Source organism: Gossypium hirsutum, chromosome D13 (genome assembly GCF_007990345.1).
Source record: "Gossypium hirsutum isolate 1008001.06 chromosome D13, Gossypium_hirsutum_v2.1, whole genome shotgun sequence".
In the NCBI taxonomy this organism is placed as follows: domain Eukaryota; kingdom Viridiplantae; phylum Streptophyta; class Magnoliopsida; order Malvales; family Malvaceae; genus Gossypium; species Gossypium hirsutum.
Window position 1 is genome coordinate 46,444,155 of NC_053449.1, and position 26,577 is coordinate 46,470,731.

General features: G+C 33.8%; 2 protein-coding genes across 3 annotated transcripts; one reads left to right on the plus strand and one right to left on the minus strand.

Annotated features, from left to right (window-relative positions):
- Window positions 1-716: 716 nt before the first annotated feature.
- Window positions 717-23,857, plus strand: LOC107919805 (protein FORGETTER 1). Of its 2 annotated transcripts, none has more exons than XM_016849172.2 (32): window positions 717-1,424; window positions 2,879-2,944; window positions 3,068-3,241; window positions 3,322-3,452; window positions 3,591-3,667; window positions 4,765-4,946; window positions 5,105-5,182; window positions 7,940-8,072; window positions 10,878-10,938; window positions 11,019-11,100; window positions 12,458-12,586; window positions 12,713-12,856; window positions 12,961-13,060; window positions 13,145-13,276; window positions 13,691-13,761; window positions 13,836-14,008; window positions 14,157-14,250; window positions 15,874-15,971; window positions 16,056-16,191; window positions 16,347-16,453; window positions 17,232-17,327; window positions 18,506-18,593; window positions 18,673-18,793; window positions 18,936-19,047; window positions 19,127-19,250; window positions 19,320-19,397; window positions 19,492-19,610; window positions 19,808-19,861; window positions 19,946-20,048; window positions 21,542-21,670; window positions 22,399-22,510; window positions 23,470-23,857. In XM_016849172.2, exons 1-32 carry the CDS (start codon window positions 990-992, stop codon window positions 23,499-23,501), a joined length of 3,771 nt encoding a protein of 1,256 aa, XP_016704661.1. In that variant the 5' UTR covers window positions 717-989; the 3' UTR covers window positions 23,502-23,857. The 2 variants fall into 2 exon arrangements, with proteins under 2 accessions (XP_016704661.1, XP_040964889.1); XM_041108955.1 differs by having other exon boundaries at window positions 725-1,424; window positions 18,673-18,820.
- An 8-nt stretch (window positions 23,858-23,865) lies between these two features.
- Window positions 23,866-25,896, minus strand: LOC107919806 (metacaspase-4). Its single transcript, XM_041108957.1, has 2 exons — window positions 25,414-25,896; window positions 23,866-24,918 (listed from the first exon to the last, which is right to left on the minus strand). Exons 1-2 carry the CDS (start codon window positions 25,757-25,759, stop codon window positions 23,999-24,001), a joined length of 1,266 nt encoding a protein of 421 aa, XP_040964891.1. The 5' UTR covers window positions 25,760-25,896; the 3' UTR covers window positions 23,866-23,998.
- Between the last annotated feature and the right edge of the window lie 681 nt (window positions 25,897-26,577).

The following is a 26,577-nucleotide window of genomic DNA, read 5'->3' on the forward strand; positions in this document are numbered from 1 at the left end:
AATATATATTAATTTTTTTATTTCAAATGCTTTAATAACAGTTATAAATTTTTTTATTAAATGACATTATCAATATATACAAACTATATGAGTAAAATAATTTATGTAATAAAATTAAAAAATATCAAAATAAAATTTTGACTGAAGCGGTAAAAAGAAGATTTAATGAATGTTGGTGACATGTGTTTAAATATCATCATATGTAATTGTTTATTGTTTAATTAAAAGCATAAAAAGGCAAAAGTACCATTGTGATAATATAATTAATTTATAGATGAGAAGTTATTTTCGTAATTTCTTTTACAAAATTAATGAATGGTTGCCCAATGACACAAAGTTCGTTAGTGATTTAAATAATACTATAGATATTGAATATGTTAAAATACTTTAATTATGATTTGAATATTTTAATTATAATATTTGAATGGTTCAATAAATTAATATATTTTAATTATATTTAACAATTCAAATAAAAATTATTTTGCACTAATTATAAGAATTAAAAATATAATATCTAAAAGTTAAATGCATAAAATCTATGAAATACCTTAAACATATTCAAGTACATCCTAAAAAACCTTTTTTAACAGCAAAACTAACTAATTCTTAATTGGCTTTACCGACTTCTCCCCAGCATGCATTAAACAAAGTGTATGCCGTGCGCCATGATCATGTTTGGTGTATATAACAAATAAAGTTGGAAGGCAAGGCGAGCAATAGGCAAACGAAGAGACGAGACGAGACGAGGAAGGGAGGCTTTGAAGTAGAACATTTTAAGTGAAATTAAATAAAAAGAAGTAATTATTTAAAAACAGAAGAAAATTCCCAAAAACTCCAATCCCTAGTCGGGTTCGTTGTTTAGAGTAAAGTGGCTGGGCTCTTCGGCTGCTGTTGGCTGTTGGCGCCCTAATTTCAATTTTCTCTCTCAGAAACCCAAACTCTCAATTACTCAATCCTTCCATCAACAATTTTCAAACACCTTTTTGATCATGCCCCAACCGTCAATCCCTCCTCTGCCTCTCGCTCAACAACCACCCCCAGCCCCCGCCGCTGGGCCAGCCGCACCTGGTGTCCAAGTGCGCTGCGCCGGATGTCGAATGATCCTCTCTGTGGGCCCTGGCGTCACCGAATTCGTTTGTCCCACTTGCCAGCTGCCCCAAATGCTGCCGCCGGAGCTTATGACTAGGGCTCGCATTAATAATCCACCGCCTAACCAGTCATCGGTGCCCGCACATGGAATCGATCCGACCAAGATCCAACTACCCTGCGCTAATTGCAAGGCTATCCTCAACGTCCCTTATGGCCTGGCTAGGTTTTCTTGCCCTCAGTGTGGAGTCGATTTGGCTGTCGATTTGAACAAGATGAAACAACTCTTTCCTCCTCCGCAGCCCCGTCCACCTCTTCCTCCTGAGGAAGTCAACGAGGTTTTTTTTTTCATTTCAAAAAATTGTCTTAATATGATTGTTCACTGTTGCTTATTGAATCGTTTAAGCTAGGTTGAGTTTGATTGCTACTTTTGCTTCTTGCTTTTAGCTTCTGGAAATAGAAATCAGAAAGTGTTTTTCAATGCAAAATGAATGTCACTTTTGAATATTTAAAAATGTGAATTGTGATATTCTGTTTTGAACTAAATGATCGTACTTTTATTTAGAGCAATTATTTTATAGTATAGCAAGTTAGTCATTTCTTTGTTTTTAATTTCTTTGTGATTTTTCTTTTTAGTATTTGCGTGTGCTTTTTAGAAATATTTTTAGGAAGCGAAATCAAACAGAAAAAAAGACAGAACCGTAATATGACTGTACTAATGGTGTTTGTTAGTTTAGTTGTTTGATTTTTTTTTTCCACTGCTATTTTTTTTCTCTCTGTGCGTGGTTATGTGCTTACAGTTATATATGTTGTCCAATTCTAACTTTACCGTGTTATTTTTCATGCTATTGTAAGTTTTCCAGCTAACAATAACTATGCTGATACTTTTGCTACAAGTGATGTTAATTGTAATTAGAAATGTGAAAACATGACCTAGTTATTGAAGTTTGCATGAAACACGCCCCTTGTTTGTGAGCCATTTCATTGGCTGAATTTTTAGTTTAGACAATTAAATAATTTTTTTCCATTAGGACCACAGTCTTGTAATCTTAGGATATTCAGTGACAATTTAAATTTATTGCCTGAAATATAAAAACCAAAAATTCTTTCCATATACAAGTGACGTGTCTTGAACAAATTGTTGTACATAGTTCTTTTAGGTTCTAATCGTTGCATTGATGTCAATTTATAAGCTTGAGCTGTTTCATGTCAACCAAATGCATGCTAGAAATAATGGTATTGACATTCTACTTGTAGCATGTAGGTGTATCTTGGGAGTCACTGAAGATAAGAATAGATGATGTTACTCACTCTTTTGTATTTGTTTGCTTCCATAAGATTGCAAGTGCAACAAATTTGCCTGCTGAGCATATTGAGGGCATCTGTATTTAGTAAGACAAAATAATATTATAGAAAGTGTAACCTAGGAAGAAAGCTCCTTCATGAGAGAAAAAGAACTCTGAAATATTTCAGGAAAAATTAACTGATTGAAGGGAACAGTTTTGAAGGAATTGGATACCATAATGAATTACTATGCCTTTTTAAGTGCCAAGATACCAGCTTTTAGTTGGTCTTCATTGTGGGATTGGTGCATCCATGCCCAAAAAATTTCCTTTAGTTGTTAGATATGGATATACCAACCACTTTTACCACCCCTTTCCTTCAGACTAAAAGGAAACGGTAGTACATTCCCCTTCTAGTGGTTCTTCTTTCAGTATGTGCTGCACTTATGAGGATATCCCTGTCCTTATTCCCGTGCTTCAATTTTCTATATGATTTTAAAACTTTTCAGGTAGCAATTGAAGTGGAGAGAGAAGAAGATGAAGGTGGGCCAGTGGGAGAAACTTTTACTGACTATGTGAGATTCATTATAGAGGACTACACAAGTTTTCTTTTACCATCTTTCCATTTCTTTCTTTTTTTCGTGACTTTTCATTTGAAGCCTTTGGAATTGTTAACTCATATGAATTTGATGTGGCAGCGCCCTCCAAAACTATCTATTGGCCCTCCTCATCCAGATCCTATTGTGGAGACATCTTCCTTATCTGCAGTGCAGCCACCTGAGCCTACTTATGATCTAAGAATCAAGGATGATTTGGAAAATTCAAAGACCTTGTCATGCTTGCAGATTGAGACATTGGTCTATGCTTGTCAGGTCTCTTCTATGACAGAAATATGGTTAACAATTGTAAATATATTCTTCTGTTGTAACCTAGTTTTTGATATCCTTGACAGAGACACCTGCAGCACCTACCAAGTGGTGCTAGGGCAGGATTCTTTGTTGGAGATGGAGCTGGTGTTGGTAAAGGTCGAACAATTGCAGGGTTAATATGGGAGAATTGGCATCATGCAAGGAGGAAAGCTATGTAAGTTTTAGTTTGCAACATGTGTAGTCATGCTGACTGCTTTCACCATAGTTTTTACTGCATTCTGGTTGTATTGTAATTTATCTCATGTTCCACAACACATTTTTTCCTTGTCTTCACTATGATGATCTTATACAGATGGATTTCTGTTGGTTCTGACTTGAAGTTTGATGCAAGAAGAGACTTGGATGATGTTGGAGCAGCATGCATTGAAGGTAAATACCTAAAGTGAAGAAATATTAGAAGCTAATATATGTTACAATTGCTCTCTTGAATATATCCTTTAACAGGTTTGAGTGCCCATTAAATTGTTGCACTACTGCTTATGACATAAATATGGAGTGAAGGGATTTAATGAATGGGTTGAACAGATAGAAATGCTTTCTTTTTGTTATCTGTATATTTGTTTCCTTCGGAATTTTGAATATTTACCTAGTTTTGTTTTTTTTTTGTTATATTGTTATACTCCTGTGTGTATGCTTGCTGCTTCAGTAAAATATCTTTTTTTTTTTTTTTGTAGTTTTATTCTAATAACTTCTTATTTATCATTTTGATTTGCAAAACTTACGATAAATGGGGGTAATCATGATCCTAGCAAATGAGTTGTAAAAGGGTATATATTTTACAAAAACACCATTTTAATGATCAAGTTATTTAAATGTTGTGGTTTATCTGGTGGGAAGATCTAGAACATGTGTGTAGCTACACAAAAGTGATTATGTAGGACTCATGAAACTAAAATTATCTGCTTTTTTGTTTTTCTATTTTTCATCAAATGTTTACTACTTAAAATTCATTATAGCTTATCCTTACTCAAGATCAATGCTATAGATGTAAATGATAAGTTCTGAGATTTAACCCTATGTGGGGTACTTAGCTCAACTCTGTCTCTTTCTCAACCTATCAGCATAGTTATATGAAGTTATTGTAGTCTCAGAGGGTTATTTTTTTTATCTTTTATAAATCAAGTTTTCCTTCTTTCATCAAGCATCTGTTTATGAGTATTCCTCCTTCTGGCTGTCTGCTTACTGGTTGAAAGTTCTTTTGGTTAAATTGCATTAGGTAGTTTGTAACTTAGGGCTGCATGAATTGAGTTTGTTAGCACATTCATCATCAGGAGAGGCTATGTCATTCTTATATCAGGAAAGAGTGATAGTACTGTGTGTGCACAATATATTCAGCAATATCTACCTAAATCAATGTTTTGGTTCAAAATTTGGTTGTTGAATAAAAAAGAAAAAGTTTAGCGGTGTGGTTACACGGGTTGGATTTGCCTTATGTGAGATGTGTAAATATTTGTTTCTTTATGCAGTTCATGCTTTGAACAAGTTGCCTTATTCAAAGCTTGATTCGAAGTCTGTTGGGATCAATCAGGGAGTTGTATTTTTGACATATAGTAGTCTCATTGCATCTTCTGAGAAAGGTCGTTCTCGTCTGCAGCAGCTTGTGCAGTGGTGTGGATCAGGATTTGATGGACTTATCATATTTGATGAGGTACACTATTTCCTTTGGAACTGTTATGAATTCTCCCTTGTTGCTTCGGTAGTTTCTTCTATAATTTTTTCTTTTGTCGATTTCATCATGAGATAGTGTTCTGCGGTTTCAATATATTTTTCTATTTTTATTGCTAAGGGTCAATGGCTTCATTGTAGTGCCACAAAGCCAAAAACTTGGTGCCAGAAGCTGGAAGTCAGCCAACTCGCACAGGTGAAGCAGTTCTAGAAATTCAGGTTAGTGCTTTTTTTTATTTTTTATTTTTTTTGGGGGGGGGTTGTTTACTACTCCATTCATTGTACATTATTATTGATTTTTTATTATGGTTCTTTCACATGTTAGTAGAATTTAAGTAGGCTCGAGGAACATTTCTTACTTAGAACAAGTAGAAGAAAGAGATGGCAAATTAAAATTTAGAGGTAATCAGAGATAGACAAAAACAATTAGGGTAAATATAGGAAATGAGGGGAGAAGCATAAGAGTTGGGTGAGAAAACCCAGAAGAATCAGTTCTGGGAGAAAATCATGATTCTCAACATCTCAAATCTCAAATATTCATCATTCAAAAGCTAATTGAAACTAAACTATCTAAAACTAAATCTAAATGCTTGATACATGCAAAGCACTAAATATAACCTAAAGCCCATAATACTTGGTGAAAGTAGAATAATAAGTACTGTAAGATGACATCAGTGTCTTGTTTGGTTGCTTGTGTAATAACGTATGTAAGATGTTGTTTAATACACATGTATTAAAATGAGTTCTAATAACATAAAGGAATAAATAGTCTAATATTTGGTAGATAAATTGAAAGCTATGTATACACTCATTTTACTTTGTTCGGTTAAGGTGTTGGACAAATAATTAACCTATGAAATATAATATTTTCCATTAATAAAAAAGCTCAATAAATCAAACTTAGCAAAATTTATAACACTATCATCAACTTTAATTAGATCTATCCAAGGGTGGGGCTATCACTAAGTTCGATAGACCCTAACTAGCTCGGATTAGACTTAGACAAGATAAATTTGATCTCAAATTGACCTGCGACCTGAATAACTATTTATTAATAAAAAAATTATCCCATAAAACAGTGGAATCAATAATAAATAAAACAATGTCTGTGTCAACTTTTGTATAATAAAAAAATTATCTCATATTCTATAATTACCAAAAGCAAGATATAAAATTTTATATATTGAAAAAAAAAATACAGATAAACACTTTTTTGAAATCAATTGATGATATTCAGTATTAACAGGTGTATTAATTTTTTTGAAACCAAAGTGGGTTATTTTAAACTGGTGTATTAACAGCTGCGTTAAAATTATAATACTTATTCTGCAAATGATCTAGAATAGCCTCAATATATTTAATGAATATAATTGAGCCTGTAAATTTTAAAATAAAGTTCTAGGTAACAAATCCCTAAACAATGTTTTTCCATTGTCATTCTCCGTTGATTGGGGAACACTTGACCTAGAGTACGGAAAAACCTGAGCATTTTGGAAGGAAAATCATGGCATCTTCAGGTCTTTAATTTAGAACAAGGAGAAAGCAATAAATAGAAGTTTGAAGTGAAAATTGTAGATAGATAGCAGTTTAGGTGAATAGATGAAATGTGGGGAGAAAACTAGAAGGAATCAATAGATGGAGAAAATGATGATCCCATCCCAAAGTCTCAAATATCCATCATCCGAAAGCTATCTACTTAAAATAACATAATTATTTTTAATTAAACCCCAAACCCTTCTAAAACAAAAAATACCTAATATAACCTTAAAATCTTAATGCTTGGAAAATAAGTAAAATACTGATCAATATACAATAGCCTATATAATCTAAAATAGTGTAATAATATGAAAATATTACACTTGTATGGTCAAACCCGTAAAATATAAAATAATGGTAGGTAACTTAGTCCCTCAACTGACATGCTTTTCTCGACCAATGCTTTCTTTCCTTTGTTATCCTCTTATGTTTGGAAAGCTTAGCCAAAAAGCTCATAGGTAAGCTTGGAGGCGATCATTGGTATTGAAATACCTATAAAAACAACTACAAGAGAAGTTTGTGCTCCATATTTTTAGAACTGAGTGTCATAAAGAAAAATATACAGGTTGCTTTTGGCATATTTATTTAATACTACTAATGGATAGACTTTTGGAAATATTCAAAGTTATGCCTGACTATATTATAATATTTTGTATTTTTTGATTGGGTAGGAGAAACAAATTTTCAGATTGTAGTTCCACTATTTTAAACATAGAAAACGAAAATATGTAAAATATGGGGAGGGAATTGAAAAGTGATGCTTGTTGCTTAGTGGTGTGTCTTGTCTCGATTAAGTTTAGAGTTAGTTGTGACCTTATACTGACATTATGTCTCTAGCTTGCATTATCAAAGGTTAGTTTTAGGTTAACATGGTATTGAATTTTTGTTTATATTATTAATTGCTTGTAAGATTGAAGCCCATAATCATTGGCGACATGGTAGGCCTGTTTGTTTTAGTTCATATTGGGTTTGCACAAAGAGGGATGTGGTAAGTGGTGTTATCTAATTAAGATGTGTTATATAGCTTTATTTTCAAGTTTAGATTCTTTACATTTATCCAAGTAGTTTATGTTGGATGCTTAATTTTTTTAACTAAGAGCAATTAGTTTAATATTGGATGATCATTATGAGGAATAAACAACTAGAAAGGACGTTGTGAATATCGTTGGAATATGATTGTGATGTGGAGTTCCATATTAGCTAAAGCTTTTGAACCTTGTTATGTAGGATATCTCTAGCTCTTAAAATATTTAACATCTGGCTCTATAATCAGCCATGAAGAAGTCTTAAAGATATACTTTCTAACTAATATGATTGCCTTGGAAAAAGTGTTCATATACCCTCATGCTGGACCATACGCATATGCATGAGCTTCCAATAATGGAAAATTGTCTTCCTAGAAATTCCTTAACTGGTGCTTTGCATTTGCTAAAATTACAGGCTCGACTTCCTGAAGCACGGGTTATTTATTGCTCTGCAACTGGGGCATCTGAACCACGCAATATGGGGTATATGATCAGGCTTGGTCTTTGGGGAGCTGGAACAAGTTTCCCTGATTTCCAGAGTTTTTTAGGTTTAATCTTATGCCCTCTAGTGACAGTTTTCTTCGTTCCATATTCCATTTTTTTTATACCTTGTCATATTCCAGTCAAATATTTTGTACAACCAAGAAAATTAGTACAATTAATTAATGTTATGGTTTGTCAGCAAGGGGAAAATAAGAATAAAATTAAGGGTTATGGTGAGGAAGAAAGTACAGTGATAACTAGATTGTTTTTTGCTCACATTACATTTAGGTTATCTGTTGACTGGGAATTAATTTATCTCTTATTCTGTTTTCATGATATTTCATCTGTAGTTTTCAAAATACTTATAACCCCTCCCCCCCCCCCCAAAAAAAAAAAAACAAAATCAGAAGTAGATATTCATGATTCTTTACATTTTAAGTGAATATGTTGATTTTAAACCTCCTTGAGGGCATGTCAAATATTAAACTACTGAACCTTAGCACATCAAATCCTTTCGGTTGGAAACTCTACTCACCACCTGCCAATGATATTATCCAATATCAAGTAGCATCATTAAGCAAGAGAAATTATGGATTTTTAACTGAGCTATGCAAATGCCTGATGATACTTGTGCTACTGTGTCTTTGGACTTGGTAAATTGATTCTTTATATTTGAATCAATTATCCCTGTGTTTTTTTATTATGTCTGAATTGATTTTAGTTTGTCTTTCATAATTGCAAATTGATTGCTGAGTGCAGTAGATACACCAAGAAATTTGATCAAAGGTATTTCAAGTAATAATAATGACTTTAGCTTGGCATATGGAATGACTATGGTTCTTGATGGGACCTTCCATGTAGCTTTGGCATTATTTTCTGTGTGAGGAAGCATGATGATTCATCAACCATTTACAGGATTGTCCGGCGGTGAAAATTGTCTTATATTGGTTAGAAACTTTTAGATGTTGTACCATTGGCTCTTAGAATTTTGTATGAATGGTGGTCTTCAAATCCTTACTTTTATAGGTGGTTTTGTTGTCTAAAATGTTATGTTTTTTCTATTGCTGTTCTTTCATCTTGGTTTTGCATTTGTTGTCCATAGATAGAAATTGGTTATGAATGTATGTAGCTGATTCTTTCTTTGCTGCTGAAAACAAAGATGTGAAACAAGAAAAAGTTTAGATGTTTTATTCCATATATACTTGTTAAGAAGGGGTTTTCTTTATTTACAGCCAGAAAACTAATTCATTAATATTTTGAAAAATTTTGCTTATTACTGCATTGAAATTTGTTTTTAGTGCAAATTAAAGTTTTTTTAAAAGCATGTTTGTTGTTGGAAAATGTGAATTTGTGCACCATTGAATTCTTGTTCTTAAGATTGACATTTTATTAATTTTGTTTAGCTATATTCTTTTTCAAATTCCCCGTCTTCTCTTTTCATTCTTTCAGTACACATTAGCTTCTCTCTCTCTCTCTCCATAATTTTTTAAAATTCCCTTTTAAGTGTCTCCTACTAAGTGCTAAATCTACAGCAACATCTCTCATTTTCCCTAGTTGTCTTTTTCAGGTTTTAGATTTTTTGTTTCTCTAATCGGATTTGTTTTTTACTTGAATTCATTATTCTAGAATTGCTATCTAGTATTTTATTTTCCCTGGGAAAGTTTGAAAAATGCAATGCAAGAGCAGATTTAAATAGCTGAAGTGGATAGGTGTGACTTTGACTGGAAGATGAAAGTGTAAAAATATATGGCAAAAGATATCATGAACATATTTAGACTAAGTTGATGTTTCTAAATTATTGTTTGTCATTTTCATTCTTAATATTATATGACTTGGTTTTTTTCTTCAGTGGGTTAGTGAGAAGGGGGCATTTTAGTGAATATAAAAAAAAAGTCAGGAGGGAAAAGTGAACATTTAGAACCAACCAGGTGGTTAGTGTCTTTTAGGGTTCTTGAGAGGGGGGTTTCTGGTTTTCACCCTTAATTTTGTTGATCAATGTCACAGCTGTATGATATTGAAGTGCTCAAGAGTCTTTTCCACAGGTACATTATACATGATGTTAAAGTCAAGAGTCCATGTAACATTGCTGAACATTGAATTTTAAGCACTAGAAATCACTTAATAAATACCATATCTAACCTTGCAATTAGACAAATAATGAAAAAAGAAATTGTTATGCTAGTTGCTTTACTACAATTCTATTAGCATGGTGCAACAATATCGATAAATTTTTCCGACTCTCTATGTATTTTGCTTTTGTCCTTGTTTTTGCATATGATTAATTGGATTTCCAATCTCTGCCCTTTCTCTTTTCCTCTGTTGGGTTCGCAAGTATTATTTTGAATATGTACCATCACACATTTTTTTCCCTATTTCTGAATTCCCTGTCAAATTAAAATTTTATGTTTTTATCCTTAATTTTCAAATTCTTTTAACGATTGCATTAATGACTGTGTATATTATTTCTGTTTTGCGTTCTAAAATTGAGATTATTTTAGGCACCTTTTTTTTTGGCAAAGTTATCTCAATTTATTTATGAAAGAAGAAAAAAATTGCCTTCTGCAATTTAAAGTCATTTTTACTCCATGTAACCTTCAAAGAAGCCTATACTATGAAAATACTAGCTTATTTATATGTAGAAATAAGGTTTTGGCATTGTTATTAATAAGCTGCAATCAAATCACAAGTCAATACTGAGATGTATTCCTTAATAATTGTAAATATCTAGTTTTCTCCAATCTCAGTTTATGACTTTTCACATCATATGTGCCTGCTTGAGATCTAGTCTCTTTTGGTTATGTCCTTCTTAAATTGTTTCCCACTAGTTAGAATTTTGGCTGAAACTTTCTGTAAAATGAATATTTTCACAGTTGCTTTAGAGAAAGGAGGTGTTGGGGCATTGGAACTTGTTGCAATGGACATGAAAGCAAGGTAAAATGGTTAGAATGTCACTGTAAAGTAGTTACTGGATAAATTCTTTGTTTCTTACACAATCTTCTTCCAAATTTCAGGGGAATGTATGTATGTCGTACCCTGAGTTATAAGGGAGCAGAGTTCGAGGTTATTGAAGCACCGTTAGAAGCTGAAATGGAGGTATGTAAGTTTATTTCATATGCTTCCTAATGAAATTGTTTTTTGAATTATACCACCTCTTTCCAAATGAGTATGCCAGATATAGTTAAATCAATATCCTTTTATATATGACTATAGTGTATATTACATTGAAATTTTCTGGGAATCTCTGTGATAAGCTATAATGTGCATTTAGTCTCTACAAATTTCTCAGATCGGGCTCTGCTTTTGACGTTTTTGCAATCAAGGACAAATAATAACAGCATTTGTTTTCAACCATTAGTACTTATTATATGGTACTTATGTGAATGTTTTGCTATAAGTTAGAATGTGACATGGAGTTCCTATGACCAAAGTAGTAAACTGCATGCATGGAGCATTATGCCCTTTTGGCCACAAACCACTCATTGTATAGTCAAATTTCTTAAAACAATTAACTAGTGGGCAAAATATGTTTATTAATCCAAATGAAAGCCGTGAAGAGGTTGACAATACAAGACATAAAATGACATATAGATTTGAAATTAAAAGAAATGAAGCAAAGGCCCCACAAGAAAACCAGATAGATCCACACTGAAAGAATTTCAACTCTGTTAACATCCATTTCTGCAAGATGGCCACCTAGGATGTTAGATTCACTCAAAGAGTGTGCATAAAGAACAGCTTTTTGATATTTTCCTTCAAGTTGAACATATGTAGAATATATAAAAAAAAAAAAATCCGGTTCCTTTCCAGTCATAACCTTTCTTTAAACTGGATTCTTTTCTTGCAAACCTATCTCTCCGTTCTCAATTATGTTACTTCTAACCTTTGAAGGTAATTCTCTCTTTTCATTTATCTAATTTTCTCCGGATGTTCACTATATATACAATTCTATGTATGATCCTTCTTTCAGTTTTTCCCCTCTTAAAATATGTTGTACCTTGTCAAAATTTTCTTTTTGAAAAACATTATTGTACTTGATTCAACTTGCTTGATGTAGTTTTGAAAATCCAATGTCATAATTTTGTTCTTTGAAAAGATTCACATAAGGGCACATCATGAATATTGATGGAAAAGGACTAATGGTGTTTATGAGCAACATCAGAACTGTGGTTCTCATTTTATATGTTGTTCTGAATATTTTCTATTTTCTTCTGTTTTGCTGCTTTTTGAGCTAGTATTGTTGTGAAATGTTTGTCGTAAAGCTGCTACTGTTATCAATTATAATCTCCCATCTATTTGCTACTAGATTTTTTATCTTTAATTTTCTTTTAGCATCTGACAACAAGTGGGTGGGAATGGGCTGACAGCATTCAAATTCTTCCTCGTCTTGCTCACTTGGGCAAAAAGATGACTGATGGTCTTCTTAGTTTCTGATCATATATTTTTTCCCTAGGCAATGTATAAAAAAGCAGCAGAGCTTTGGGCAGAGCTTCGAGTTGAATTGCTGTCAGCAAGTGCTTTTCATAGTAATGAGAAGCCTAACCCCAGTCAATTATGGAGAATGTATTGGTCAAGCCATCAGGTATGAGAATTTTCTGGGTTTTTGTGCATGGCAAGCTAATTGTTTTCGTATTCTTTGTCAATCGCAACCTATCATATATGTATATTTTTTCATATAGTTGCAACTGTTCCCTATTTGGTGTTGTAGCGCTTTTTTAGACACATGTGTATGTCAGCTAAGGTGCCTGCTACGGTGAGGCTTGCTAAGCAAGCACTAAAGGAAGATAAGTGTGTGGTTATAGGCCTTCAGAGTACTGGGGAGGCACGGACTGAGGAAGCCGTGACCAAATATGTATGTCTTCTGCTTATTTTCTATCTAGTGATGTATGTTTTTATTTGTTTTTCTTTTTGTTAAGCACTCTTTAATTATTCATCTTTTCTCTTTTCATGAAATAGGGTCTTGAACTTGATGATTTTGTTTCGGGACCCCGAGAATTGTTGCTGAAATTTGTAGACGAAAACTATCCATTACCTGAAAAGCCCGAACCTCTCCAAGGTTTGATGCATCTGTGTTTCTAGGCTGGCTTGTTTCACACTCGGTGCTGATTGGATTATTGGTAATTTGCTGATCTTCTATTAGGAGATGAAAGTGTAAAGGAACTTCAACGAAAGCGGCACTCTGCAACGCCTGGTGTTTCACTAAAAGGAAGAGTTAGGAAAGTTGCAAAATGGAAACCTGCTAGTGATGGTGAAAGTGATGAAGAATCTGATAGTAAGTTTTTCTACACCAGGATAAGCTCAATTGTATTGAATCTGCAATTTAGGGACATTATGTCTTAAATGACAAACACCTCTGCTAGTCTGAAGGAGAAAAGAAAAAGTGAAGGAGAGGATTTACCCATTTATATTTATATTTCCTTTTATACCTGTTTTTAATAATTAGTTTCAATTCCATTTCTAGTTACACTCACAGTACAGGTCATTTACTGTTTTTTATAGCATAATTTGAAACGCACCTTTTTTGAAATTATAATGTGATTTGTAATTTTGATTTCTTTTCTTGCATGGTGATTAGTGCTGAAATTGTTACTCTGTTCATCTTATATTCTAATTTTTGTACTCAATGATATAAAAAAAACTGCTAATTAGGTGTTTTCATAGCTAAGTCTCTGCTTCATCAATGCAGCTGATTCTGGGCATGAGTCTACTGAATCTGATGATGAGTTTCAGATTTGTGAGATATGCAGTAGTGAAGAGGTAATTTGTTTTTTTCTTGATTATGCATTGACTATCTGCAATTCTTTACATCTGCTATGCTATCATTAATCCAGGAGAGGAAGAAATTGCTCCAATGTTCCTGTTGTGGGAAACTTGTGCATCCTGCTTGTTTAGTTCCACCTATTACAGATTTAGTCCCTGAGAAGTGGTCATGTTATTCCTGCAAGGAGAAAACAGATGAATACATGCAAGCAAGGCGTGCATATATAGAGGAACTTTTAAAGAGGTTTTTGTAGTTTGCATGTTGTTTCTTTCGTAAATACGTTCTTCCATTCTCCTCATGATATTCTCAAAGTAGTGTGGATTAGGGTTATTGTGTTGTTTTCATTTTATTTGAAGATGAATTAACAAATTTCCTATAAACTTTGGCTCAGGTATGAACAAGCGTTGCAGCGCAAATCAAAAATTTTGGATATAATTCGCTCTTTGGATCTTCCAAACAATCCCTTGGATGACATTATTGATCAGGTTGGTCACAGTTCTTGTTCTCTTCTCAAAAGTCTACAATGGTGTTTAAGATTGCTAATAATTTGTATGTTTTGGGTGATCTTTTGCCTTTTGAATTCTTTTGCTTGTCATTGACTATGTGAGATTCAAGGCCAAGGCATAGCCTGCTTTGCTTGCAAAATACTTTGAAATTTATTTTCTACCTGTACTTTCTCTTTTCAAAGAATGGTTTTGTTCTGCTTAATCAGTTAGTTTAATGTTCTGGAGGCTTTCTGAAACAATTTTTTACCTGAGTCAGCCTTTACCCATGTTACATAAATTGTTGTGACCTTTAGATGCTCGTAAAATTTCATGATATGTTCTAATTCTTGGAGGATGGTTAATTTGATTAGGGACTTCCACTACAGTGCATTCTGTAACTTTCATGACATGTTTTTGTTCATGGAAAATGGTTAATTCGATAAGGGACTTTTACTGCAGTGTAACATTTATCATGTCTCTTTGGTACAATGCTGGAGTGGCATTTACTCAAAAAGTCAAGTTACCTAGACCTGCAAATTGACAGTTTCTATGGACCCCAATAGAGAACAGTTATGAGTGATTACAAGTTCAAGGGAGTCTCCTATAAAGTAATTTCCTATCTAGAAATTATTGGGGGTTCATGTAACAGCCATGCAGGTCAGCGGATAATGCTAGACATTAAGATTGCATACTTGTTTTTCTTTCCCAAGGATTTAGTGAATGAATGCTATTTATTTGTAGTTATCTCCTGAACAACCTGTGTAGTTATCTCCTGAACAACCTGTTTAAATATTTTGATATTGCAACTTAAAGTATTGTGATACATTTAAAGAAAATTGACTAAAGGCTGAGAAATATATGGCCAAGAAGTCCTAGTTTTACCAAATTTCTGAAGTTTTGTTTGATTTTGGTCTCTTCAATGCAATGTACATAGGAGTCTTATTGCAGACCTTTTTAATTTGTTAGAGATTAGTCTCCTTCTTCCCCCCTTCTTTTCATAGTGGAAATTTTTTTTCCTGAAAAAAGAAATGGTGGAAATTCATTTGAATTTGGATGATTTGTCAGTTAGGGTTCTGACCAAAACATCCTGTTGAGAGAAGACTAGATGAATGCGCTGTAATTTGTCAACTATAATATCATATTAATTTCTACTACTATGCTGACACAAGGTGCATGTTCATTTTTTTTATGTTCCAATGCATTCTTAATTTCTACTCATTTGACTCATATCTTTAAGAGAAATTAATATCTTTAAGAAAAAGGTCAAAAATGAACAGTAAGCTGATTGACCCATCTTTGTTCTTCTCTGTGTTTTGAACCAAACTATGGCTTCAACTAAATCCCTTTGCTCCAAATAATAGATGAGGGAGGGAAGATCCTTCTTCGACAAGCTTAGCCTGTGGTAAATCATTCACACTTGAAAATAAAAGAAATTAAACAAGGAAGCAGGAGAGAAGTTTTAGTCTCAGTTGTCGCTTTAGCATGTTATATTGCTTATCCTGGTTGTCTGCTTTGGGTCCATGATATCTGTTCATTGGAGATAATTTGTCACCAATAAACTATTGTATCTATGTTTTCCTTATATTTTTCTCCTTTTTAACTATGTGTTCAATGAGTTTGCAGCTTGGAGGTCCTGATGAGGTTGCGGAAATGACAGGGAGGCGCGGCATGCTTGTAAGGGCTTCAAGTGGGAAAGGTGTGACTTACCAGGCACGGAACACGTGAGTTTAGTAATTATTTCTCTCAGCTTTAGTTGACCTTATACTGAAGGTTACCTAAGGTGTCATTCTCCCACCTATTTTTAGGAAGGAAGTGACAATGGAAATGGTCAATATGCATGAGAAGCAGCTCTTTATGGATGGTAAAAAGTTGGCTGCCATCATATCTGAAGCTGGATCAGCTGGTGTATCATTGCAGGCAGATAGAAGAGCACTGAATCAGGTATTGCTTGTACAAATAATCTTACCAGTTTTTCATACTGTAATGCACTTCATTTCTGAGAGATGAACTATAGACTCGAGTGAACTTTAAGAAATGTCATGTAACATTTGGTTTAGTCTCCTTTCCCATTGCCGCTAAGTGATATATTTCTGCAGAAAAGAAGGGTTCATTTAACATTGGAACTTCCTTGGAGTGCTGACCGAGCAATTCAACAGTTTGGAAGAACTCATCGCTCCAATCAAGCTTCTGCACCTGAATACAGGTGGGCTTATTGATCTGTCGAATGTGAAAAGTAGGCTATTATAGCATCAACTTGTTTGTCTTGAATTTTGCATTGTATGTCAACTTTTTCATCTTTTAATTTGTAAATCAGAGGTTGCTCTCGGTATTATCTTTTCTTAATGGCTTTTCTGTGCATTCTAGAATCACATCATTATGGTGGCATGTGAAATGATGTCAAGAAATTGGCTTTTTAGCATGATTGGAATGTAGATGTTTAAAAGATGAATGGTCATGGATTATTTTAAGGGTCATGGTTAGGAAGATGGACAAAGTGGCTTTAGAAGGTTTAATGAATGCATAAATATAAGGGTTTGCATGATATGTATTAAGGACTTAAAAACAAGGAATTGAGGGTTGGAAGGAAAAATGTTTATATTAGAATGTGGATCACTGGTAATGTAAATTTATGATCTCAAATATACTGTGAAAATGATAGTTTACCTACGTTCATATTGCTGGGTAGGACTTCATTGACTATAGTTGGTATTGTTTAGTCTGCAATTTAGTGAAGTTATATGAGTGGAATTTTTGTATGCCTACAGGAAATCAGTAGGAGTTGAATTGATCTGTTGGATTATTCTTTGATGGCAGTCTTTCTTTTCTCATGCATTGAGTAACACAAATATTAAAAGTGCTGTCAAACTTGACTAGTCAAAAGGCATATTTTAGTACAAAAATGCAGTTGGTTGCAAAGTTCATAATGGGGACTATACATGTATGTTTTGGCAATTTATTATTTGACTAGATTTGCTTTGCAGGCTACTTTTTACCAATCTTGGTGGTGAACGGCGGTTTGCATCGATTGTTGCCAAGAGGTTAGAATCTCTTGGAGCCTTGACACAGGGAGATCGCAGGTTAGTTCAATTTTGTTTTTGCAAATATGTTCTCAGAGACATTTTTCATCAAAAGAACTTACACTATGTTTGGATTGCATTAAAAATAGGGAAAGGAAAGGAAAGTAACATCCTTAGCTTTGTTTGGATAGTTTCTTCAATTTTAGCAAGGGAGTTGTATTTCCCTTGCTTTCCCTTGGGTTACTTAGTTTTTAACTACCCCAGATTGGGGGGGAAAGTTAGGGAAAGAAAAGTGAGGTTACTTTTAAGATGTAAATTACTTTTTTATCATATCAATTTTTTACGTAAGTTATTTTACAAAAGGACATAATTGGAAAAAAAATTAGAATCAATCATTTCCTTTACTTTCCATAGTTGAACCAAACAAAGATTGTAAATATTACTTTAGTAATTTTAGCTATCTAAACAAAATAAACATGCATAATATCCTTTCTTTAATCCTCCTTTCTTTTCCTTTCCTTTATAATTATTTATCCAAACCTAGGGTTAAGCCATGGACATATATGGTTACTGGTTTGGCTTCCCCCATACATCAGTTAAAAACTAATATTTGAATAAATTGACATTCTAAGTTCATTCACTTCAGTATTCAAATCGCATTTCACATAATCAAGGAACTTTTGGAAATTCGACTGTGTTTAAATTTTCAGGAGGAATTTAACTTTAGTGGTGTTTGATAAAATAGAATCAAGTATTTAATCTTTAGTTTTGGAAAAAAAAAACGTTATTAAAAAATTGTTTGGTATTCTACTGAAAATAAATATTTTCCTTTGTTGATCTTTTATATAAATCAAATGTAGAATGTAAAAAAAAGAAAAAGAAAAAAGGAAAGAACGCAAAGGTTAATGTAATTAAGATGACAAGTTTCCCTAATAAGCATGATTGAATTTATTTTATAGCATTTTAGCTAAAGATTTTAAACACATTCTCATTGAAAATTTACATTTAAGTTGTTTTAAAAATAAGTTACCAAACACATTGGAAATATTAAACCATCAGAAGTTTTCATTTTCGGTGGTTTATCAACTTGAATTTTTTTAAAGTTCTTTCTGCTCAAATTTATGCTATTAGACGCCTTAATCGTTCTATAACCTAAACATCTATATGAATGGCTGGTTAACTTTTATAATTACGGTTTCTTTGATTTTTTTTCTTATAATATGACTGATAATTTGCAGGGCGGGTCCTACATTGAGTGCTTACAACTATGATAGTTCTTATGGTAAAAAGGCATTGATGGTGATGTATAGAGGGATTATGGAGCAGGTTCTTGTAATGTTTTTTCAGTAGAACTACATGTACAAAGAAAAATGATGGGGGAAATAACTTTATTTGTGGTTTCCAGGATAATCTGCCTGTTGTGCCTCCTGGATGTTCATCGGAAAAACCAGAAACAATTCAAGATTTTATCACAAAGGCAAAAGCTGCCCTTGTTTCTGTTGGAATTGTTAGGGATACGGTTCTTGGTAACAATCTTATTGCAATTCAAATGAGTAAAACATTTTTTAATCATTTATGTCATTTTCTGTTGATCTCTAGAAAATAGACCATTAATCATTGACTTCTAATGGCCTATTTATTTGTTTTATTACCATTTATTTGCTATAGGTAATGGGAAGGATAACGGAAAATTCTCTGGCCGAATAGTTGATTCAGACATGCATGACGTTGGTCGTTTCCTAAATCGTCTATTAGGACTGCCACCTGATATTCAGAATAGGTATCTTGTTGGCTAAAACACATTCTTTGTTGTTGTTAGGTTGCATTTAGTATGCTGACTACATGCAATTGAAATGCAGGCTATTCGAGTTGTTCATCAGTATCTTGGATGTCCTGATTCAGAATGCAAGAATTGAAGGAAATCTTGATTCTGGAATTGTTGACATGAAAGCTAACATAATTGAATTACAAGGAAACCCAAAGGTTAATTCTTGCCAGATTTAGTGATTTACTTTGTGTAGTTAGATTAAGCTAACTATTGCCTTCCAACAGACTGTCCACGTTGATCAAATGTCTGGGGCATCAACTGTGCTGTTTACTTTCACATTGGATCGTGGAATCACATGGGAGGTATTTCTTTCTTTTATGCACTTGGCTTTGTGACTGGTTTGTTTTATTAGGACAAGTTTAATGCTCATAGCTCTGTGATTTAATTGTGTGGTAGTCTGCAAGTACCATGCTCGACGAGAAGAAGAAGGATGGACTTGGTTCAGCCAATGATGGATTCTATGAGTCTAAAAGGGAATGGTTAGGAAGACGTCATTTTGTTCTAGCATTTGAGAGGTATTCTTTTTCCTTCTTGCAAGACTTGATCGTGTAGCATGAGTTAGAATTATTAATAACACAAGTCATAGGAATTATGTGCAGGTCTTTAAAATAGTATAATTATTACAGTTGTTTTAACTGTATTTTGTTGGAAACATTGATTGAACTTTCCACTTCAGTTACAAATAACTTTTTCGCACTAAAATCTATTTCAGTTCCGCTTCTGGAATGTTTAAGATAGTCCGTCCAGCCGTTGGAGAGTCAGTAAGGTATTACTTTAAAGCTAAATTGTAACCGAGTCTCAGATTGAACTTGTATTAGAATCTGTTTACTTAACCACTTCAACTTTCCAGGGAAATGACTTTGGCAGAACTGAAGAACAAATACAGAAGAATCTCATTGCTAGAGAAAGCTCGTCGCGGGTGGGAAGATGAATATGAAGTTTCATCCAAACAGGTATGTTTAAATGCTATTATAATTAAAATAAGAACAAGAAACAATTGCTATTAAATGGTCTGCTATGAAGCATTGATTTGCCATTTACCTCATCATACCGGTGTCAGATTTTGTGCCTGACACAGCAGAGTACATACATGATATGCATGGATCCTGCAAAAAATAGGTCAATTGATCTCCAGCGTGGAAGGGATAAGGCTGGAGGTTCCACATTTGGTCTTCCAAATGTGGAATCTACAATTTTGGGCGAAAATGGGAGGAACCACAATGAGTGCAAACCGAACAATCCATCATTAAAATCAATATTTTAAACTCAAAAACATATTAAATCAGTTTCAACTTCATAGAAGTTCCTCTTTGAAACTTTGTCCTTTTATGTTTTAGCTTTTTAAATTTATTCTCTGGCTGATATAAAGATTTATAAGCACTGGCACGTTTTAGATCACATGCATTGCAGGCTTCTGAATATGGATTGAGATAATTTTGGCTTTATTTGGATTGGGCATTTTACCTCCGATTTTTTACACTACAGAATTTGGGGAAAAGAAATTTAATAATTAGAAAGTTCTGTGAAAAAATTGATATGGAAGTTATCAATGTTTGTATTATATTAATTATAAAATAAATATAAAAAAGATTCTTTGTTTCTACTTCTTCATCGCAAAGTCCAAAATTATAGAAATATCATGTCATATCCTTTTACCTGTGTTGTGGGTTCATGTCAAAGCTTCCTAGATGGTCTCTTTTTTGGAATGTTGAGTGTTTATATTTATTGGTCTCTGTTGTATCCAAAGTACTGAAATCTTTCTCTTAGAATAACTAATATCAATATCCTCCTTTTCTTGGATAAAATCTATTATATAAAGAAAATTCCTTGGTTATCTAGAGATGCAGTGATTAGGAAAATCTTCAGTTAATGGCACTTGATAATCTATTTCAATAATAATCAGCCTAAGGATTTTAGCTAGGATGGTTAGGGTATAAGCACCTAAGTTGGTTTATAGCTTACGGGTATTTAGAAAATATCAAATTTCACTGTCTTAAAATATTTTATTTTGATATGATGCAAAACTTCTAATTTTTTATAAATAACAAAAAAATAAAAATGAAAATCAATTGATAATCTTTCAAACATGACTGGTATAAATTCAGCATAATCCGTTTGATGAAATAATATAGTGTAAAAGGTTTCTCAATTGTTGTAAACTTGGTCTTTTAGACTCTTAGAACATGAAAAAAAAAAACAAGTTTTTCTGAATAATGAAAATAATAGTTTTTCAATTGATAACATTTTAAAGACCAGTTGACATGACTTTTATATTATAAATTCACTGTAGTCTGATTAATCAAAATAGTTTAGTGTAAAAGGTTTCTCGCCATTGTAAAACTGGTTCATCTTTATCAACAGGTCTGTATTTTTTTTTAGTTATTTTGATAAACCCAAATTTGCTGAACATGACCTTCCCATGGATTGTTGTTTCATTTGTGTGCAGTGCATGCATGGCCCCAATTGTAAGCTTGGCAATTTCTGTACTGTCGGCAGAAGAATCCAGGAAGTTAATGTTTTGGGTGGCCTCATTCTTCCGGTTTGGGGCACAATTGAGAAAGCCCTTTCTAAGCAGGTAACTTTATGTGTGGTCTGCTCTTAGTAATTAATTCCTTGGAAGTTGCATAATGAAGAATTTTCTTTTCCAATCTGAATTTTGTGTGCTTTGTTCTGAAAACATTTTGAATAATAAATACATGAATTTGGTATCTTTTAAGATAGATGCAGTATTTGTATTTTAGTAAATCAGTCGTTGAATAACTGCCATTTACCAAAATTACAATTTTGCTTTTTCTTTCTTTGTTCATTCCTAGAAATCACTTCGTGCAGCTATTTGTTGTGTGGGGCAAGCCATGTGTACTTTTATCTGCAAAATCTGCTGCCCACAGTTCAAAAGATAGAGCTCATAAAGAATGTCATGGTTTTAGAATCAATCAGTTGTAGGAGGCAATGTCGTTTGGGGATATTATATTATTGTAATTTAGGAAAGAGCACTCAAGAAATTTAGTGTTAGGATTGAGGATTTTCGATATTTATTTGATATATGTCTTGAGTCTTGTCAGTTATCTGGCCATCCATATACTTGTTTGAGAATTGAGATCTGCATTCTCTGTTGTCTAACTAATTTTGCTTCACGGTTTAGTTTGATAACTAGAGATTTTCTTTTGTTTAAATTATATGCCTTATTTAAAATAGTAAAATTTTTAAGATCTTGTGGAAGACTCAAGTTTTCTGATGTTCAATTTTGTGATTTTATTTTGTTAATTACTTTCCAAGAACTAAAACTTATTGTTATCTTTTCAGGCCCGTCTCAGCCATAGGCGACTTCGTGTTGTACGGCTAGAAACCACTGCAGATAACCGGCGAATTGTTGGTCTTCTTGTTCCGAATGCAGCAGTTGAAACTGTACTCCAAGGTTCTTTCTCAATCATTCACCTTTGTCATACACTTGTGAGCATTTGCTTGCAGTACAAACACTCTTCTATAAAGTACACCTTCACTCATGCAGAAAGGGCTAGTGTCAACATTTGGAGTTAAGGGAGATGGTTTCTCTTTAAGAATTAAATTTTCTACTTCTAAAAACAATTAACTTAGTTTAAAATTATTTGCATAGAAACCATTGTATTGTATTTGATGGTCTAGTACTAAGCAAAGAAATGATCATGCAGGCAACTAGAGAAGTAAATGTTAAAAGTGAGAATTGATATGAATAATATGTTTTGATTGCAAGGGGTTTCTTCCAGTAGACATTGAAGAGCTTAAATGCTAATTGAATTTTTTTTATAAAGCTGTTGTGGCCGTGAAACAAGAGTTAATAAGAAAATTAAAGATAAATTGCAGACTCGAAAAACCTGGGGGCATCATAATCCTGGTGCCCTTTGCTTTATCTCTGCATTCAGAACATGCATGCAGACGGCAAAAGGACAAAGTCGAGGATGTTGTTTAATCTTTGTGATTTTGTAAATTTCATCGAGTCTTCATATTTGAGTGGGAACATTTATTCCTGCAGTTCTTGTCTGTTGACCTTACTTCTGATAAACATGAGTAAAGGGCTGATAAGAAAAATGAAGAAAACCTTGGTGGTTAAACAATAAACTTGTAAAAGCCATGGGAGCCATGATCCTCGTAATCCACCAGTTCTATTTCCGGGCACATGCTTGATGCATGCATACTAAATCTGATATATTATGTAATTCTTGTGATTGTGTTGATTTTATTTGGGCTTATTATTCTTTTATTTCACTGTTGAAAGCTCTTAGTTCTATGTTCTTCCTAGAAGAAAGTGAATTGAGTTGACAAATCTTCAAATCTTTTAAATGACATGCATATATATATATATCTCATACTGAGATCTCTGTAACTCTTTGGATGCAGATTTGACGTGGGTTCAAGATATTGAAGATTAAAAGCAAGTAGCGGCCATTCTTCTCCTAAGTGTGAGTTTTGAGACGGCTTTTGTTGAGTTTTGTGACAGGTTTTTGAAGCATAAAAGGAAATTTAGTCAAAGGGACATAGAGGAATCCTATGCTAAGCTTCATAGTGGAAGAAGCACCATTATTTGGAATCGTGCAGCCTTATTCATACTGATTATTTTTTTGCTATAATTTTGTATATCAATATTTTCGCCAAGGGCAAACAGACTGAATAGCTCCCTAGGTTGTGTATTCATTGTAGCAAAACCTGAAATAACTTGAGAGCTAACTTGTAACTAAATGTTTGTTCAAGTTATAGCTGCAATAGATTAATCATTTTTTGTTCAAAATCCATTCATTGTCCAGAAGCACACAAACTGTAAATATATGGATAAAGCGAACAGTGAAAGACAAGCAGTACAATCTCATCAACAACAATTCTCTGACCAAATCATAGACTTTATTTGTTTCTGAAGCTTGCAGATAAAAGACTAGTATTCGCAGACAAATGGAGCTCTGACATGATGGTCGCAGCAGTAAAGGCCGGGTTGCTGAGTGAAGCCCTGTTTTTTGAGCATCTGCCTGGCCTTCAGAACAAGCTCTTTATTAGTAATTGAGCCATCTGAGTCGGCAATTATGGTTTGAATAGCATTGCTAAGTGCTCCATAAGCTTTGCTTGCATTCCCTGATGGGCTGGCATCCGCTGAAGTTTGGTCGGTCTGGCAGCCGCTGATAAGAATTCCACTGTCAGGAAGAGAGTGCTTACCAGCTCCTGCATAAGCCTCTTGCTTGCTACTCACTTCAGTCTCAAGTGCCGGTTTACCGTATCCTTCGTCATCATCCAGCTTTTGTTTAAGAAACTGTAGTGCCAGATTCCCAACCTTCCCCATGAAACCACCCCCTTCACCGTCATCGCCACTCCCCTGCAGTTTGGTCATAATGATGTTCATAAACTTCTTCACTTTGGGGCTTGCATCTTCGCCAAACATATCAAAAAGGGTTGGCCTTAGCTTCCCAACATCAATATCATCTTTGCCAGTTTTCTGCTTGAGCATTTCAATTAGAGTTGAGAGGGGCAGAGATCTGCTTTTGACGTAGCCACTGTCATCATAGTCTTCATTCACTCCCCTGTCATCCACCTCTTCCTTATCATGGTGGTGGTCGCGGTGGCGTAATCTAGAAGGAACATGAATTCCACGAGATTCAAATGCATCTAGTACAGTGTGGTGCAAGAAGCTCCTGAACCCACTTGAACCTGATTCTGATTCTGGTTCTGAACCTTGGGGCTTAGAGCTATCACCAATTTGCTCTTTGGCCTCATCAATCAATCCCCCACTGTGGCATGAATCTGATACGATTGTAATGCGGCTACCTTTTGGGACTTTATCCACCAACTCTCTGAAATCATCATCTGTTCACAACCAATACCACCATTGACCTTTTATCAACTCATTAACCACACCATAGACAAACCATGGGAATAATTATCTATTTAGATCGATCAAAGCAGGCTTTACAAGCCAATCAGTCAGATAACACAGAATTCCAGAACTCAGACCCTATAATCCAAAGCATTTATGTTTCTTTAGCAATGCAATGGAGTATGAGGAGTGCGTGGTTGTTAACCAGAGTCAAGCCCACGATCGTATCCACAAATTCAGTCAAAACCACAAAAAGTATGGATCATACATACTACTCTTTCTTTTCTTCTATTTTCATTTCCAAAAGTATCAGTAACAGAAGAACTGGAATGCCTGAGTCTAACAAGGACAACCTAAACTAGAACAAAACTAAATCCGATGATGAGAAATACAGATCTATAACCTATGGCATGCATAGTGAAAAGAGAGAGAGAGAGAGAGAGAGAGAGAGAGAGAGAGAGAGAGAGAGAGAGAGAGAGGAAAACCAGTGATGAGATTCATATCGCAGGGGACAATGCACTCATCGTAGCCAGTATCATCATCGTCCCCAGTCTCAGCAGGAAGCCTAGTCCCATGGCCACTGTAGTGCACAAACAGAAAATCCCCAGGCTCAGCCGATCTCACAAGATCATTCAAAGCCCTTCTGATGTTCTTCCCTGTGGGCTGATCATAAGAATTATCGGTGTCTATCAATACCGTGATGTCTTCTTCAGAGAATCCATAGCGTTCTATAAGGCATTTGTACATTCTCTTCACATCGTTTATGCAGCCTTTCAGTTCAGCCTTTGTGCCTGGATAGTTGATTCCAATCAACACAGCTTTCTTCCCCATTGAATTCTGGTTGTTTTTGCTTTGATCAAAAGAGGGTAGATTTCAGAAAAAAGCTTTTGTCTTTTGTAGAGGGAGATGATTGACTCTTGGTTGGCAAATATTAATGTATTGCTGTTTTTATCATTTATCATCATTTTTGTATGCCTTTGTATCGCATAATTAGAGTTTTCATGGGCCTCGAGGCCTCTCAAAAGTGAGATGGTTTAGAAAAAAATATAGACTTGATAAATGGATTTAGGTAAAAAAAATTTGAGTTTAGCTCAATTTGGCTCGAATTTGTAAAAAAGAAAATTTGTTGTTTTTTCATTATTTTGTTACCATTTCACAATTATGTTGCTACTATTTTATTGTTATTGTTTGATTATTATATAACTCTTATTTTATTGTCAATTCTGCTACTATTTTAGAAGTTACGTCTATCTTAGTGTTATTTATGTATAAAGATTTTTTTAAATTTATTTTAAATTTATTAGGGAACATTTATTTTAATGTTTTTAGTATATTTGATGTATTATATTTTAAAAAAATTATATAAAATAAAATAAAATAATTTTAATACGGCGGGGCCGAACTGAGGCTGGGTTTTAACATTTTTATCTAGGTTGGGCTTGGGCAAAAATTTAGGCCCATTGTTCTGGTCGAGCCCAGCTCAAGCCTATCAATTAAGTCTAAAATTTTGTTAGGCCCGACTCGACCCATGGACAACTCTACACGTAATTATAGTTCTAGTATTTATTAAGTTACCTAATGGGGAATTAAATTCCACATTGATTTCTTTCTAAAATTTTTTATTAATTTATATATGATTCAACTTTTAA

Excerpts from the sequence above, each read along its gene's own strand:
- LOC107919805 (XM_041108955.1), top strand. The coding sequence starts at position 990 with ATGCCCCAACCGTCAATCCCTCCTCTGCCTCTCGCTCAACAACCACCC. Across the intron at positions 5,183-7,939 it reads AAGCAGTTCTAGAAATTCAG|GCTCGACTTCCTGAAGCACG; the intron begins GTTAGTGCTTTT and ends CTAAAATTACAG. Across the intron at positions 16,192-16,346 it reads ATAGAAGAGCACTGAATCAG|AAAAGAAGGGTTCATTTAAC; the intron begins GTATTGCTTGTA and ends ATATTTCTGCAG.
- LOC107919806 (XM_041108957.1), bottom strand. The coding sequence starts at position 25,759 with ATGGGGAAGAAAGCTGTGTTGATTGGAATCAACTATCCAGGCACAAAG. Across the intron at positions 24,919-25,413 it reads CGATATGAATCTCATCACTG|ATGATGATTTCAGAGAGTTG; the intron begins GTTTTCCTCTCT and ends GGTTGTGAACAG.